Source organism: Acyrthosiphon pisum, chromosome A2, assembly GCF_005508785.2.
Source record: "Acyrthosiphon pisum isolate AL4f chromosome A2, pea_aphid_22Mar2018_4r6ur, whole genome shotgun sequence".
Lineage (NCBI taxonomy): Eukaryota > Metazoa > Arthropoda > Insecta > Hemiptera > Aphididae > Acyrthosiphon > Acyrthosiphon pisum.
The window spans coordinates 57,850,140-57,869,819 of NC_042495.1; the positions used below are offsets into that span (position 1 = coordinate 57,850,140).

At 27.6% G+C, this 19,680-nt stretch overlaps 1 protein-coding gene across 3 annotated transcripts in view; it reads left to right on the top strand.

Annotated features, from left to right (window-relative positions):
• LOC100162616 (glutamate-gated chloride channel) overlaps window positions 1-19,680 on the top strand; it is a 99,981-nt gene that overhangs the window by 49,128 nt on the left and 31,173 nt on the right. For all 3 annotated transcript variants that reach the window (XM_029490208.1, XM_029490209.1, XM_029490210.1), the window contains 3 exons: window positions 1,058-1,198; window positions 1,468-1,620; window positions 1,710-1,924. In XM_029490208.1, the coding sequence (XP_029346068.1) occupies window positions 1,058-1,198; window positions 1,468-1,620; window positions 1,710-1,924 (509 nt within the window). The remainder of the gene's footprint in view (window positions 1-1,057; window positions 1,199-1,467; window positions 1,621-1,709; window positions 1,925-19,680) is intronic.

Genomic DNA, 19,680 nt, shown 5'->3' on the forward strand with positions numbered 1-19,680 from the left:
CTTAGCTCACGCCACGACCGTGGATATGAATTGGTATTGTTTTCGTACTAACTTAAAACCAAGATTTTAAACACTATAAAGGTGTGATATCATGAATAAATGCTAAGTAAATTAAATAAAGTACACTTATTTTATTTCAACAGTTTAATTATTATTTACATGGTGATTATTTTGACAAGTATAGATTTGTCAAATATTATATACTGCAGTTCTAATGCATTTTATTTATTTTGTTCACGTTATTTCATGTCATATAAACTAAAAATAGTATATAATTTCTCGCCAAGTTGATAAATTATTAACAAAATAAATGTACATACCTAAATTCAATTTACTTAGCATTTATTCATGATAATAATATATCACATCTTTATAGTGCTTAAATATCTTAAAAAATGACTGATTTTTTTTTTTTTACTTATTTAGCCATTTTTTACATGGAGTTTGACGAAGTGTTTAATTTAGTTGTGATATTTGTGATAATATAAATTATAATATATCATATTACGTTTTATAATAATTTATTGCTTTGTCATTGAAAATAATTGTTACATTGCTGATTACACAGATTATAATATAAAACCTAATAGTGCGCTTCGTAATTCCTATTCAAGCCATATAATTCTGAAAAATAACAATAAATCAAAACCACGGTTTAAGATATATCTACAACCGAGATCAAAACATACCTCGAATCAGTATCACCAATAAGAGAGAAAAATAGTTTTATGAGAAATTATTGATTGTTTACTGTACGCATCACATGATATTTAGCACTAGCGCCATATTCCTACTTTCTATAGCCATTTTCATATTATTTAATACAATAATTATAGTAAAGGTGTTTTACAATAATTTATTCCACACATGTAGTCCTACTGCATTGAGGAGGGCTCGAGTTCAGTAAATGCAGAAGTGCACCATCTGGTTATATATAATCTGTAATGATATAATTATGTCTGTGCTTGCGTAAGATAAAATATGTTGTTGAGATTTGGTGATTTTAATCGATTGAATAATATTTTTTCTCAACTATTTAAACCTTTTCTTTTCACAGTATCGTATGAGAAGTCTGATTTAAAGTATGTCTGGAAAGAAGACAATTTTGTTTTAATAAAGTCACCTAATCTGAAAACTTCAAATGCTTACTTGGAACGAAATCGAACTTATGAATGTGCTTCTACTGGAAGTTGGAGAGGTAATATAAAACGTTTTTGAACAACATATTATTATTTATTAGGCATACGCATAATATAATATCAATATTATTTATATTATGTTTTATTTCACTATTATTAGCTCAGTTCATTTTTTTTTATTTTATAATATATTATTTATACTGTATGTGTTTTTATTTTAAATTTGTATTCGTGTTGTCGTGTTTCACTTTAAATGCAGTAACATATTACTGTAATAAATATTTTAAATAAAACATTTTTTTTTTTTTTATATATATACATATTCCAGGTAATTACAGTTGTCTACAAGTGGAATTGATATTTAGTAGAGATAGGACGTTTTACTTCGCTACTATTTTCATACCAGGGTTAATTTTAGTTACCTCATCATTTATCACATTTTTCCTAGAATGGGATGCAGTGCCAGCGCGGACAATTATTGGTCATTATTGTTTATTTTTTTTTTTATCATATTTCATGATTTCATATTGAATTATAATACTAAACCAAATGAAAATTTACGTATTTCAGGAGTTACAACAATGTTGAATTACTTTACGACCTCCAACAGTTTCCGCCGGACATTGCCCGACGTGGCTAATTTGACAGCTATGAATGTTTGGGATGGAGTTTGTATGTGCTTTGTGTTTGCCAGTTTCATAGAATTTGTAATAGTAAATTGTACGGGGAGGAGAAATGTAAAATCAAACATTTCAAGTAACGCAGGAAGTTGCAGTATTTCAAAGGTATGATTATTAGCTCATTATTTATAAATCTGCCGCACTAAGAAATGTATATACCTACTGTCTAAATATGATGTTTAATGTTAAAAAATCTTTAACTTCTGTATAATGTTACAACTCGCGACTGTTGAGTTAAAAGAATATTTAATAAGTATGCTGTTAAACACGAGTCTTACGGAAGTCAGCCTGTTAAAATGAATATGTTTAGGTATACCATATTATAGACATACCTGTTGACATTTTTTATTTCTATATATATTGGTTGTGATCACTGGTAAGACTTTTTTGTAAAGGTTCGTAAGCAATCTTCACAAGGGATTTAAAAAAATACATACATATACACATTGAATAAATAGATATAGCTACAACAAACAACGGTCCTTGGCCCAGATCTGGAACAAGGTGAGTAAGCATGTGCGGGCAGACGATTTATACCCGGGGCTAATGAAATTATGTTAATGTTCTTCTAATGTATAAGATAATGCGAGAGATTGTAGAACTAGGTATACCTACCTATGTTATTAAACTATACAAACAACATACGTGTTTACTGTAAACATTTTATATCGTATTATACGCACGCAATCATTATTAAATATTTAATAACGCTTAATTAAATAACCACCAACCAGTCTAAAATTATAATTTAATTATTTAAGTAAGTCAACATGATTTTAGGTTTTTATAGTAAACTGCCCTAAGGTGGTAGCAATTCATTATATTATTATTATCATTACCGATCCGCAGCTGACTAAATTTGCTAGCTATGCGTTTCTTTGATCGTGCAGACTCGCGATTTAAAGTTATAAACCTCAAACAAGAAAAATCGATTTAGTTTATACTCACCGGCTAAAACGTAGTAAGCATCTTACATTGTACAATACATAGACATATAAATATATATATTTTTTTTAGTATTATTCAATGAATTTCGTCCCTTGATTGTTATCGGGAATACAATATAGACTATAGAGCATAAAACCCTTTATTATTCTGTATGAACTATAATATGAGGTAACGTACGTGAAAAAGTCTGGTAAATCAGACCTCGGAATTTTATTAAACTTGGCACGTATACATTCTTAATAACATGGAGTTGTCGGTTAGTTGGCATATAGATATGTGTTTGTGTACGCGGTCACTGTATATTTCGTTTAAGGGCAACGTGGTAATTTTCCATAAAACCCAATACACAGCTACTACTTGGCGTAAAAAAAATGTCACGAATAAAAAGCCATTAAAACTTTCACATTCTCGCGGGAATGATATAATTTTTGAAACATTCTTTTATTCCATTAAAAAATGTATTTAATATTCGTATAAAAATAATGTACCATAGGTACTCCAAAAACTCAAAACCTAGAGTTTTCCGGATCCATTACGTCCAAACTATACGAGGAATACTATCAACTAAACATTTTATTTTATAGAATTTATAATGGGAATTTATTATGGGAACGTACACAAATATAACATAGGTATCTACACTGTAATATATGTCAGGGATGTGCAACTGGCGGCCCGCGTACCATTTTTCCTTGGCCCATGCTACATTTCAATTTAGTCTATAAAAATATAAAATGTTAAGATTTTTCTGTATTTTATTTTATTATATTTATAAAATTATTAAAACCGATATAATGTTTATCGTAAAAGTTAGACATAAATTCTTATCCAGCATTGAACTATTTAATGTAAACAATATAATATTATTTATAGGCGTATTATAGTTAACATTAGGTTTTTTTTTTGCTTTCTATGTTCTCTGGCCCGCTAGATTTTCGCACATTCAAAATTGGCCCTCTAGTATCATTGAGTTGCCCATCCCTGATATATGTCATTATGTCATAGAAAAAAACAGAAATAGTTAATAATTTTGAAAATAAAATAAATTGTTTGATACGTTTAGTTTTTCTTTCGAAACTGAAACTATATTTTTTTAAGCCAAATACATCAAATGTTAATATAATAATATATTTTAAAATAATGAACCCGTATAAAATTATTAAATGCTAACCTAATTAAATTTGTTAACGTTTCGTGTCATTTATTTGAAGATTTGATATTACGTTTCTCAATAACAATGAAAATATTGTTCATGTTATTTTATTCTACTGAAAATTTGTAATAAAATAGTTATGATAAATAATATGCCAATTTAAAAGCCTTCCTCTCTGTTAAAATTGTTATTTCTTTATTCAAAAATAAATGTCAATAGTTGAGTTACTTGTGCCATGCACATTTAATTACAATTTGTTATAATATTATATTCCTAAACTATTATTTTGGTTTTCTTTATTTACAACACTCAGACTGAATTTTGTTCATTTTAAAATTAATATTAAACGTAAGTTCGTGGAAAAAAGGAGTGAACATATATATTTTTAATTTTTTAGTACAAAAGACCAAACTTACCGTACGTTTCTACACATTATTATGTTCTTGAAATTATTCATATTTTATTCTTTATGTACAATAAAATCAAAAACATTTGTGAGAAAGATACGTGAAATCATATGCTGAAAATGTTCATAAATATTTTCTCCAATTATTTCCAATTAATTACCGTAGTACGGAACGCAAACTTTTCGACTATATTATGGTATATGGCATGACAGAAATAAAATTAATACTGTGGTTAGATATTAATGAGGAGGATACGGGGTCACATGCACGAATAGAAAATATAAACTTTCATAAGAAGTTAAATCAATAGAAGGTATTTCAAATAAAATAAAATATTAATAATACGTCTGATGACACGTTGAATCAAAATCTATCTGAACTTTCAACGACAGTCCAACAAATTTTGAGAACGAGTATCATATTAATCCTGCCTAGGGAAATCTCAAAATTAAAAATATCACGTTGGCAGGACATATTTTATGTTTAAATTTTCAATTAAAATTTGCCATTACCATTCACAAAGTATTTACCAAACAATAAAATAAATAGTCACCCAAAAAATAATATTTAAGCATTTCATTCCTTGACACAGTTTACTTTACTAATAGGTACAATGTGAATTAAACTTCGTTGCCAATACAGTTACAATATTGTACAAAGTTTGTCGTCATGGAAATGGATACCTAACTAGGGTTTAAATATTATTAGCAATTCACTTATATTTTAGCCCCTTATTAAACGTGTCGTTATCTTAAACGTATATTAAATATTGTATATTAATTATAATATTATTATGTCGTCAATAACGCTGAACCATAATAACTTAACTATGACCGCAAGATGTGCAGCCTCTTTTTATCGTCCATATCAAACGAAACAGTATCGTTGAATACACAGCATTATGTTTTATTTCTAAAGCCGATATCCAGATGCCATCCACTTCAATAGTAGAGCACCTACCGCGGAGACAAAAATATGTCCGAACGCAATGTTCCACCGGATCGCATGAATATTTCAATTAATGCTGTAACTACGGTTGTCGATCGTTGTGGTGACAAACCAAGATTAATAAATTAAAACTCATCAGGTGCATCGTGCATCTCCTGCAGCGCATCGTCCGAGTATCTGGCAGCTGTTGTGAACCCAAGCTATACAATGTACAACGAAAAATCGTATAGTGTTATAGTGATGTGTTCTTTTTATCGTGTCCAGGCTATGATACAGATGCTTTGTTTTGTTTTGTTATACTCCTTTTTACTCCATTGATTGGTTACTTGTATAGCAGCGTCAGTTGCTTCCGCCAAATCTTCAGATGTGGAAGTTTTTCCATTTGCCTTACTTTAAAATTATTGTTTTGGTTCAATGCTATCCATCTTCGATATCGTTCATATTCAAGTGATGTTGTGATCTCCGTGGTAGATTTTAAAAAGTTTCTCTTTGATTTCAGTCAGCTTGTGGCTGGTTGGTATCCGTGGAGTGGGTGCCTATTATCGTCTGCTTGGGCTATTTTTTGAGCATCACTGGTCACACTTCTTCTAATATCGGAGGTGCTGTGCCAGATAAAATTTGTACCAAAGGTATCGGTGTGGGTTTTAAACATTCAGTTATCAGACGACATGTTTCATTTAGAGCTACATCCATCTTTTTCACTTGACACGATCTGCTCCATACTGGGCATGCATACTCTCCAGCTGAATAGCATAAGGCGAGTGCTGTGGTTCGGAACAACTGGGGGGTTAACCCTCCATGTTGTCCCGGTTAGTTTCCTTATTAGGTTATTTCATGTTGTGACTTTCATTTTTATTAAATACAAATAGGTTAATTAAAAGCATGGGCTGTTTATTATAATGTGTTTGTTCAATATTTTGAATTTTACTGATAAAAATAATTACACGCATTATACTCGTACAATCCACATTGACTCAATTCAATTTTTTCAATGATGTGTGTGTGTTTTAGATATTATTATGGGTTAAACTTCCAAGAGGTCCACTTAAGATTAGAAATTTAACACAACTAAAAAAAAAAGAAATAACTTGTAATTTTCAGAAATTTCAAGACGTGGTTTTTGTAAAATTGTGAATAACTAACAGCCACCTCGATGGTGACACGTGGCAGTTTAATTTTCGGGTTTAAATAAAACTTTTAGCAATATTTTAATTTAAAATACTTGAGAATGTAAAATAAAGTTAATCATAGATATACTTTAAAAATCTATTTTAGTAAAAGTTTGTAGTCCGGAGAAATGCAGAATTAACGCGAAATATAATATAATTGTAATTTTATGAAATAAAACTTTATTCATTATTATATTTTATGAAACGTTTGTAGTTTATTACTATTTATACATTTTTCTTATATATATTTAATTTAACAAAACTTATATTTTTAAATGATACATGTTGATATATTAATACAAAATTGATACTCTATAAAATATTAATGTGGGGGGGGGGGGGCGGAGTGGCTGAGCGAACTAAGGTGTTGGTTACGACGCGCAGCGACGCCAATTTGAACTCGGCCATGGGCGGCTTTTTTTTTCGGGCAGTCACGGTATCCGGAGAGAGAGGCCGCCATTCCTCACCTAGGTATGGCAGATACCTACAGATGCTCACTTAAAATTTTAAAATGCTTCCAAAACAAACTCACACGTGTTCAAAACCTATAGTACTTTCCCCCACAGTTATTGAAGCCTCAACCAAAAAAAAAAAAAATTAACTTTTTTTTAATTGCATTAAAGCGTTTCATTTATGAAATATTCATTGTTACAAAGTTATATTTCACATAACAGTTCGGTTGAGTCATTCACCAAGATTATAGGGTGTTTGCTAATGCAAAAATACTATGAATTATATTATATTATAATTGTATATTATATATACATAAATTAACCAAATCAATGCAAAAGCCCTACCTATACTATAACTATCCAAACTCATGAATCACAATAAAATAGTCATAGGTATATACACATTATGCTAATAAGTAAAATTAATTATATTTTATTATTTTTATACTTTAGAAATGTTTTCTTTTAATTCTAAAAACAAAATTTTGTTGAACCAATTAATATTAATTAATAAAAAAAAAAAAAAAGCGTTTTATCTACCAATATGCCATATAATTGCATAACCGAGGTGCCGTGTTTAGATTGTGTACTGTGCATTTTTAGTTTCCAATGAACTTATATATTGTTTGGAATTATTGTCAATTTTTTCCATCTAGAATCACTTAAATCAACAGATTAGTTAGATTTTATTGTCAAAAAGTCATGAAACAACCCAAAGATCCTGAAATGTATTATATTATTAAAAATAACTGGAAGAAACATATATAATATTATATCAAATAATTAATAAAAAGTAATGTTGTTTGAAATGTTTGACACCATAAGATATCAGCTGAATTCAATAAAAATTATATAAAAAGTAGTTTAAATAAGGATTCAGTTTTTGTCTTTCGAAAACACACATTTTAAGTAGGTATTAAATATTATATTAACATTTTTAATCGATTATGATTATTAATGACTATTTTATAATAAGTTAATAACTAAATCTGAATGAACTGAATCCTATTACACATTCCAGAATGACTCGTTTAAAATGCATTGTACCTATAAAATCTGCAGATAAACATACTTCTCATGTACCTATAATGTATTATAATATAGAAGTCTTATTTGAGCATTTTAAACATAATATATGTTTAGATAACGTTTATTTCAATACAAAATAATAATTAAAACTGTTTTAATCTTTATGTTTAATCGATCGGTTTTCATGAATTTTGGAGATACAAATACCTATAAAAACTATGCAGGTGCATGTAGCATACACGCAGATAGTTTGATGAGAATTATTCAAAATATATTGTTTGAACGACTAAATTATTGGTACCAACCTGGCAACCTATCTAAAGTGCTGTTATAATGTCATTGAACAAAAATTAAGTGAATAATAAATTATAATATACACATGATTTTCAAGGAAAGAAATATTTTAAATATAATAAGTTAATTTACAGTTGAGGTTAAGGTTGAAGTTATTGATTAAGATAAATTCATTTATAAATTATAATTAACTATTGATTTTTTCATTATATAAAATATGCATACATTGCTGACCCGTATCAATCAATATTGCAAAACTATATGAACAAACATTTGAAATTGTTTTATATTTGAAAAAATACAAGTGGTATTATAGTGTTCTCGTTGCTATTTGTCTTTGTCAATTGCTGTTTTTAGTGTTCAATTCCAAAAGTTCGCTAGTTTTCTTAGATATAATCCGTCTTCCTATACTTCTCAAATGTCTATAAAATTAATTGAACGTTTTGTCTTAGCTTTTTTTATTAGATTTTGAGTGGAACGATGAATGTATTGATTTTACAATGATGTGTGTTTATTTATTTTTATTTTTGTGTCTGTCATCATGGTTTGGGGCAGTAAAACTGCTTCGATTTTCTTCAACAATATCTTGTTTGATGGGAAAGTGAATTTAGTTAGTGCATTCAGGAAGTCAAAATTTGAGATTTCCAATAGTTTTCAAAAGCGCCGTGAAAAACAAAAGAAAAATTAAGGAAAAACAGGAATTTTTACACAAAATCTGTTTTCGAGAAAATTTATTTTGGTTTTTGGTGTAACATTAAAACAAATAACCGTAGATACATGAAATTTTCACTAGTTGTTTATATTACCATTTTCTCTACATGATAAATTTTCATAATATTTTCATTTGTTTTGAACTGTTTAAGAACGTTTTCAGTTTCTAATATTATTAGTTTTTTTAATTTTTTTTCTAAGAATGTCAATAAAACTTTATTTTTTCAGTAAAAATACTTGAACATTTAATACAAGGATTCTACTATATTTTTACAATGATATTTGAAAAATATTAAAAATCCTTAATCATAATTTTTTTTTATTAGCATTTAAAGTTCAAAAATTGACAAAATATGTAAAAATCACCTTTATCAAAAAAAAAAAAATGTCTACAAGAAAGTCAAATTAAATTTTTATGAGCGTTTGAAATTCATATTTTTACAACATTTGTTATTCGCTCGATTTCTCATGTGACGATTTTCTTATTTTATTGTAATTAAAAAACAAATGGACTGTAGATATTTAAAAATTTCACTGAATGTTAATATTTTCATTGTCTATACACCATAAAATTTAGAAAATATTTTGACTTTTTGAGCTGTTTACGAACATTCTCAGCTTTCAATTTTTTTAGTTTTTTTTTTCTATAAACATCAATAAAGTTTTATCTGTTGGGCCAAAAATTGTAAAAATTTAATGCAAGGCTCCTGATATATTGTTACAATAGTAGTTGAAAAATATTAAAAATACATAGTCACAATTTTTTTTGTAAGCATTTGAATTTATCAAATTTGAAATTGAATAATTATTTTGTAGTTAAAAATTTATAAAATGTTCAATTAATAATAATTCATTTTTTATATCTAAGGACTGAAAATGTGAAACAAGATTCCACGTAAGTAGTTAATTCTGTTACCAAAAAATCTAAAAAAGTAGGTAAGTGGATGTCGCTCTGCTGTACAGTAGATTACAAGTGGGTAATTGTATATTATAGTTGTATTAGACTTGAATTCAATGATATAATATCATTGTATAAGAAAAACGATTCTGAGCGGAGACAGTTTGTCAGTCTAGATATTTTATATTTTGTTATTATTTATTTTATCATGTAAGTTGAATTAATATTAAAATATTATAATTTTTTATTCGTTTCTATGGTGATAAGCAAAGCGTTAGAAATTAAAATCCCATTTTTAACGTTTTTTCGTAATTTTCCTGGGTTTTTCCTGTGGCATTAAATAACTGTTGAGAAAATCAAAAAATGACTTCTCTAAAGTACCATCTTGATCCAATTTGCTAAAAGATAAGGTATTATATGTTGAATTCGAAACATTCCTTCTGGAAGAAATTTTGTATACAGGATATAAAAAGAAAAAAAAATAATAAACACCATTGTAAAAACAATAGCTTCCTCGCTCCGCTCAGAATCTAAAATACATAAGCACAGTTTATTTTTATTCTCATTTTACGTTAAAATTTGGATGAAATTACATATTAAAAAATCTAGAATAACTATTTTAGTTATTTTTTTGTGATTGTATAATATTATTCGTGGGTATACTTTTTACTTGAAACTTTTAAAGTATACTATTATATATCTATGATAGTATCACGGTTAGTTGTTGATAATTAACGCGTTATAAGTACCTAATGAATATTGTGATATGATTAATTTGGAATTTATTATAGGTACCTTCCTATTATAGGTCAATTTTTTTTTAATACCATATATAAGTATATAATATGCCATATACCTAAACTGACTTACCGTCTCCGCTCAGAATCATTTTTCTTATACAATGATATTATATCATTGAATTCAAAATTAATACCATCCATTATACAGTGACACATTTGTAACCTACTGTACAGCAGAGCGACATCCATTTGCCCACCTGTTTTACCTTGATATTTATTCATATCAAAATGTTTTTTTTGTTTTCCTTTCCTCTTTAAAACCTATTATCTAAATATTATTATAAATGTTTTCTCGTAAATCATCGTTGGCATCGTGCAAATACAATGCCATCATTCTTGTGCAAGAAGTTTGTAGTCTTCAATCTTCAGGCAACCAAAAATAATATTTATGACCTGAATGATGATAAATATAACACTTACTTAGTTGTTGAATTCAACCATTGATTTATATTATATTCGTCTACTGTTTTTCATTTATTTTTTATGCCCCTATTTTTACAAGTTACAATGGTTAAACTTCCATAAGCTGACGAAAATCATTGTGGTATTTAACATCCTAGGGTTATTACTTATACGTTTTAACATTATAAAGCTGAAAAATACAAATAATTATTTTCTAACCCATACCCATATAATTGTTATGCATAAATTGAAGCGTGGCTGCACGAATCATCGTATAATATATACATATATATATAATTGCAGTTAAGATATTGACATGCAACACATTACTGGTTCATAATACATTGAAAAGATAAATACTGAAATTAAAATAATAGTTTGATTTTAATATTGTTAACAAATTGTAACATGTTTTGCATGATATCTGTTTAGCACCGACTATTAAAAAAAATCATATGAATCATATTGATATGATTCTATAACGAAGTTATCTTAAACAGTTTTTTTTTTATTAAGTATAAGGTTAATGGATTTAATTAAATATAGAACGTTCTATGGTGGTCAATCGTATATTAAAAAAAATACAAAATCGTACTGTCATTATACTGACACTGAGTAACGACTATAGTATGCAATGTAGGTACATAAGATAATATTATGTAATTAAATTTAAGTTTTATTTTAAAAATATTATTAATAATATGGTAGCTATTTTTCAAAGGAAAATGTTTAGCTTGTACTAATCCTTTTTGTAGTTAAATTGTTTTAAAACAACATTTATTTAACTCCTTGTGCTTTTCAATGATCTACAACTTTTTACTTCTTTATAGTACCTATATAAAAACACGGTATTGTCGATGTCAATTAAAATGTAAATAAAAAGATACGCCTTTTAATTTTATTAAGACTTTTGTGTCTTGTATCGATTCAAAACACTGTAATACTAGGTGCACGATGTATTGTTAAAAGAAACATTAAAAGTACAGCTAAATATAATGATGAAAATTCCAAGTTTATGAGTCCAATTTCGTAAAGATAATTTTAATAACAGCTAAAAGGTTTGTGTATGGATAATTTTGGAATTAATATTTTTTAAATTTAGTAGACATATTATATATTTTTTTGTTTCCAACATTTATTATTAGCAGAAAACAACCAAATTTACCTATGTTCTTTGAAATTCTATTTTAGATTCTGAGCGGAGTGATGAATGTATTGATTTTACAATGATGTGGGTTTTTAATTTTTTATTTTTGTGTCTGTCATCAAATCTTAGGACAGTAAAAATGCTTGGATTTTCTTCAACAGTATCTTTTCTGATAGAAAAGTGAATCTAGTTGGTACTTTAGGGGGTCAAAAGTAAACAGTAGTTTTCAAACGCACCGTGAAAACAAAAGAAAAATTAAGAAAAACGGGAATTTTTACGCAAAATCGATTTTTCATATAATCAACTTTGGTTTTTGGTGTAACTTTAAAAAAATTGACCGTAGATACATGCAATTTACACGGATTGTTTATATTTCCATTTTCTATACGTCATGATAACATTTTCAAAATATTTTGATATGTTTTGAACTATTTAGGGACATTTTCAGTTTCCAATTTTATTAGTTTTTTTTTTCTATGAATGTCAATAAAACTTTATTTGTTGAGTAAAAATACTTGAAAATTTAATACAAGGCTGCTACTATATCGTTACAATGAGATTTGAAAAATATTAAAAATCCTTAGTCACAATTTTTTTTTATTAGCATTTAAAGTTCAAAAATTGACAAAATATAGAAAAATCACGAAAATTAGCAAATTATTTTGAGTTAAGAATTCGTAAACATTTTTCTTTTTAAAACTAAGATTTTAAAATTTAATACGAGATTCCTTATAGAATTATCTACCTTTATCAAAAAAAAAATGTCTATAAGAAACTCAAATTAAATTTTTATGAACGTTTGAAATTCATATTTTTACATCATTTGATATTCACTCGATTTCTTACGTAACGATTTTCTTATTTTGTTGTAGTTAAAAAACGAATGACTGTAGATACTTAAAAATTTCACTAAACAGTGGCGCCCAACCCTATTACTAGATGTAGCGGTCGCTACACTTTGAAAATAAGGGGTGGGTGGGTATAATAACATAAAATAATTAACTTGAAATATGTTCATTGTTAATCACAGATTAATATTGGTTAATACCTTAATATTTACTAATATTATCAATTAAAATATGATAAAATGTATAAAATAATTTTATTTTGAGTATGTGAGGGTTAAAATTATTGCTACACCTGAAAAATATATCTTGGGCGCCTTTGTCACTGAATGTTTAATGTTTTTATTAGTATTTTCTATATACGATAATTTGACTCTTTTTGAGCTTTATACGGACATGGTCAGTTTTTAATTTTTTTAGTTTTTTTTTCTATAAACATCAATAAAGTTTTATCTGTTGGGCCAAAAATTGTAAAAATTTAATGCAAGGCTCCTGATATATTGTTACAATAGTAGTTGAAAAATATTAAAAAATACATAGGCACAATTTTTTTTTATAAGCATTTAAAGATCGAATTTTGACAACATTTATCAAATTTTTATTTGAATAATTATTTTGTAGTTAAAAATGTATAAAATGTTCAACTTTTATATCTAAGGATTGAAAATTTAAAACAAGATTCCAGGTAAATAGTTAATTCTGTTACAAAAAAATCTAAAAAATACATAAGCACAATTTATTTTTATACTCATTTTAATTTCAAATTAAGACGAAATTACATATTAAAAAACTTAGAATAACTATTTTAGTTATTTTGTTGTGATTGTATAATATTATTCGTGGGTATTTGAAACTTCTAAAGTATACTATTATATATCTATGATAGTATCACGGTTTGTTGTTGATGTATAACGCGTTATACGTACCTATTGATACTGTGATATGATTGATTTGGAATTTATTATAGGTACCTATTATAGGTCAATTTCTTTTTTAATATCACAGACTATATAATATTATGTCTTATACCTAGACTGACATACCATCTCCGCTCGGAATTGTTTTTCTTATACAATGATATTATATCATTTAATTCAAATTTAATACCATCCATTATACAGTGACCAACTTGTAACCTAGTGTACAGCAGAGCGACATCCACTTACCCACCTTTTTTAAGTTTATATTGTCATCAAATTATAAAGTGTTAGAATCATATGTATAGATATATTAATACTTAATTAAAGTTAAATTTAATTTTTTTCAACTTTATATTTTAGGGTGCATATTACTTATGCATTTTCTAAGCAAAAGTTCTTAAAAATTAAAAATCGAATATGTACCAGGTACCTACTATTTGTAGCCTACTTGAAATAGGAAATTTTTCTTCCATTTTCTCAGTAATTTCCCTAAGCGCAAAGTAAAATATTTACTACCTGGGAATAACATTGAAGAAATCTTGGTGAGTGAGGTCTTAAAAGAACTCCCCTCAGATTTTCCTTTTGAATTTATAATAACTGAAGTGAGCGACGAGCGGTCAACATCTTGCCGGTATTTTTTATGTTAGATAACTATTTGAAAACGAAAACGCAGCTAAAATCGAACTTATTAAATTCGATTATATTATAATTCGTGTGATATGGATATTTGATAATCTGTAAAACTAGAATAATTGGTCTACACATTTTATGAAACAATAATATGTCAATAGGACGTATCTACGTATTAAAACGATGCAGTATATTCATACACTCCACAGACACAGTAATAATGACAACAATTTCGGGGCGTGCAATTTTTTTTACTCTATGTTATAGCAAGAGTGCACTTGAAAATCGATTTTATTATTATTATTATATAACACCACGTGTTTGAGGCTTTTGAGTTGATAACATCACCGCATTCGCGTCCCGTCTCTGGCTGAATGTATAATTAAACTATTGTACGAGTGCTCATGAATTCGCATTCATTGGGTAGGCACTCCACACTAATAATGGTAGGGACGTGTACCAAACCCGCACTTGCTCTCGTTTCTCGTATTTTTCTTGGTAACAAACGGAAGAAACATTGTGCACAGGCAACGCAAACCAGCCTGCCGTGTATTATAATTTATAACGCCGCACTGTGTGTACAAAAGTTATTTAAAACGAAGCGAAGCATCTATAGAATACCTGCGCGGGGGTATGTCTATATTCTATTCAAAATACCGTACGAGATATTTTGCATCCGATTCATTCAACAACAAGTGTTCTAAACATTATTCTATGAATGACATAGACTACAAAAAACAACCATCATAGAGAGCGTTTCTTGTAACAAATAACGTCCATTATCCTCCGCATAGGTAGTGCTAATTGCACAGAAAAGTAAACGGCATGTATTGTTATCAGATAAATAGGTAGGCGTGTTAAAATTTGACGCCAATTCTGTAAAAATATTATCACGTATATGGTAATATATTTAATTGCCCATCGTTTGCGCATCACTATAATGTTAAGTTCGACCTTTTTTGTAAGACAGTTCGATTATTAAATTATGCACCGTTTGAACATCACCCTCATATAGTTCACTATAATATGTCAAATATTATCGTATATCATTTGTGTATATAGGAAAAAATCGATTGCGTACTAAACATTGCTCAATTTCTAATTATATAATTACACAACAACACGTTTCGTGAGTTTCAAATTTATAATTTTCACGTAAAACTTGGATTTGATTTTTCCCGTCTTAGCATAAGCACACTCGCAAGGCTGGGCATTAACTAGTTAAATGTTAACAAGTTTATGTTAAGTTTACTTTTAACTAAGTTACATAACAAGTTAACTTGTTATAGTTAATTTTTTTTAAAAGTTACACTTCTAACTTAGCGAGTAAAATTATAATATCTCGCGCATCCTTAAAAAATTAACCCAAATAAATTCTGAAATATATTGTCGTATATAATTAAATGGTCTCCTCTTTTATTATTTTTTCATTATTCTTACATGTAATATTTTTACTATATATTATATTTTTGTTTTAATGTTTAAGTTTATACTTTTGTTATATGTACCTATTTATAATCGTCCTATATCATGAGTGTAAATATTCAGTTTAAAAAAATATAGGTAATAACTGATAACTTATATGCACATCGGCATATTTCACAATAATAAAGATGAGAGAGATTTTGCGTACCCAAAAGTGCAAGTTGTTTACTAACTTTTAGCTTAAAATCTTACGCTTGTAATATTCGATTTTCAAATATTCAATAGGTTATTTATTTTCTATTTAAAAATATATTAAATATGACACAATTTGATAATTTAAGAGTATGTGTGACTTATAAGCATGACCAAACTATAGACTTTTATCGGTAATTTGATATATTTTATAATATGGTACCTATATGTATTATAAATATGATTATTATCTATATATATAAGAATCTAGCTTGATTTTGGAGACGAAGGAAACCGGTTTGTTTGTTTGTTTATTTATAATTATTATTAACTAGCTGAACCCGTGCACTTCGTTGTCCATTAAGTGTACCAACTATATGTGACTCAAACTTTGTTCAATTCGTTATTTAATATTCGATGTATGGTTTCAAAATGAATCTTAACTTTTCCATTGCCCGGAATAAAAATTCGCAGCAGTACATTATCAGGTAGGCAATCTAACTGCGGTAGATCGCGGACCCCGTGCTGTATGTACGTTAGTGTATGATTTAACTATAAAGTATCAAAGTTATACAAAGTTTGTCGTATTCTACCTATGGTGGATTGATATAATCAATTAATACAAAATCCTAACCTAACCTAACCGTACTAAAATCAGATGAATAAAGGCAAACGCATACAAAAAATTTTATTCAAATAGGTCTAACCATTTAGGAGGAGTTCAGTCACAACACACGTACAGTAGAATTTTTGCGCTTAGTAACACATTCTATGATTCATTTTTATATTATATGATATCAACAAACATACCCGATTAACCAATAGCAACCAATATAATATAATGCACTGTTGCGCCACTGTTGTATTTTTGACATACAGATTTGAGATTTCCTACCTTTCCGGTGGATTTTCCTAAAATTGTATTTCGTAAAAACCTTCTCCTGGCAGTTATGAACTTGTTAAAACAAATTTGAGCCAAATCAGACCAGCCGTTCTCGATTGATGAATTTTTATACATTTTTTTCTCCATTTTTTTCTCCTTTATAATAAATTAAAATATATATCCAGCGTATATACCTACTATACTTTGATATTTTTAATCATGAATCTAAGCATTTTAATTTTAAATACATATCTATTCACGTTGCAGTTCATATTATTTGTGTTAGAACTTAAAGATAATCCTTATCAATTAATTGTATGCCATAATTTTGAAATTACAGTCACCTTGTTTATTATTTAATATTCTATAGCGGAAAAATATCGTATTACTTAGATTTTAATTATAATTTTTATGCCATGTCAATAATAAAATGTAATTGCAAATAAGCCACCTTGATAGCAACTTTATAACATTAGTAAATAAATATCATACAACTCAGTAAAATACAAGCACGCAACTTAAAGTTCAGAAATTATTATTGCTCTTGATATAAAATTGTATTTATAGAATATTTAGTAGTGAGTTTTAATTAATCATGTTATTCAAACATTTTACAACTATGAACTATAATCTTTACATTGGCATTGAATTTGAATACCTGTTTATAATTTATAACTTATCTGTCTTATGATTTAATATCTTAATGTAATGTATTAGATAAATATTTATTATCTTTACTTATCAAGTATACATTTTATAGTTATGGTATATTATTTAATATACGATATACCTAACTGTATATTAGGTACAATTAAACTATTTCATTTTAAGAAGATGGATGAATTTATCTATCCCTATTATAAAACGAAACCCGTGGAGAGTACACCCTTTGGTACCTACCTGTGACACTTAATCATCTAATTACCAATCGTACCTCTACTATTTAATTGCAATTAATTCTTTATAAAGTTACATTTTGTCCAAAGTCTAAACCTTCAGAGTACCAATCCCCTCAAAGAATATGCAAGACTATTGCCTACTTCGAAACGTAGCTTCAGCGTCATTAAAATAGCATTAGTAGAAAATGTATTACATAATAAATGTTCAGTTCTGTAATTTGATTTCAAGATGAAATTAAAACATATCTACATAAAACATTTCTTCGAAGATAAAAAAAATCATTAATCATATGACTAGTATTAGCATTTGTATATCTATATTGTGTAATTATTAAAAAATCTGATTTATACTTTTACATTTCGCGTGTTAATATTTAAATACATGCATATAGGTTAATACAATTAAGAAATTAATTTACAAAGATTTAACATAATACATAGGTACAAGAGTAAATTTATAACAAATTATAATACGTAAACTCGTTTTAATCCGGTGTTATTCTATGCGTTTTACGTGACCTAATCATGATTTCGTGACAACAGTATAAGCTCAAAAAATAATAAATACATATTATTTTGTTTTCTAACTGAACGAATAAGTTTCTACCGGCAAACTCTAATAAAACATCCACTGCTGTAACGCACAAAAGGACGCATACATTATACATCAAAATTGTTTTAGGTTACGACTGATTGTGGACTTTTTTTTTCTATAACTAAGTTTGTAAAAGGGTCGCTTACTTGCTTTATATTTGAATAATAGTTTTAGTTTAGTCAAATAGTGAATATCATACAGAAATATATTATTTAAATAACGTATAGTTTTGTATTCCCCATATACGCGCTATGATCTTACATCATGAATTCGATAAAATTGTGTTATAATTGTATGATTATTTACGTATAATAATATAATATGCATACAGCGCTGTACAATAGGCATTAGCATACCTATTGTGTATATTGTATCTGCATTAGTTTATTATTAAAATATATTTTATAGAAATCACAACTATAAAATAGTCTTACGAAATAATTGGCTTAGTATAATAAGTGTTTACTCATTTTACTGATTACATATTTTTTGATTATTTTCAATAATTAGTGTCCACTGCATTATTATCACGTTAATGAATAATAATATTATACTAATATCATAATATTACACTTAGGTATGGCAGAATAAACATATTGTAATAGTTTGGTATGTACAGAGCACATAGGTAGGCACCTAATAAATATGATTTGGAAAAAGTGGTGATTATGAGATTGATAAAATTTTGACCTACACTTGTGCGTGATTCATTGAGTCTGTTATCCTTGATAATCTGAAGATTAATTAAAATGGTTTAGTAATTTAGTATTAGTTTACTTAACATGTAGCGGTTTTATACTAGCTGTACCTGTATGAGCGTATATAGGTACCTACCCACTAGAAGTGTTTCGCGTGACACTTACCCATATCTCCATTCAATGTTATAATGTTAGTAGTCAGGGGAATACAAATCATTTAATTCGACATAGGTTAATATACTATATCGTAATAACAACTTTTTTCTGTATTGAATTATGTTAAGCCGTACACGAAGTCGTTACATGACCCAAACAATATATTGTTTGTTGTCTGAAAGAAATCAACTGTTGCAGACAAACGGTTGAAATTTCCGGATTCTGTATGACCGGTTCTAATGATCTAAAAACTGCTAAAA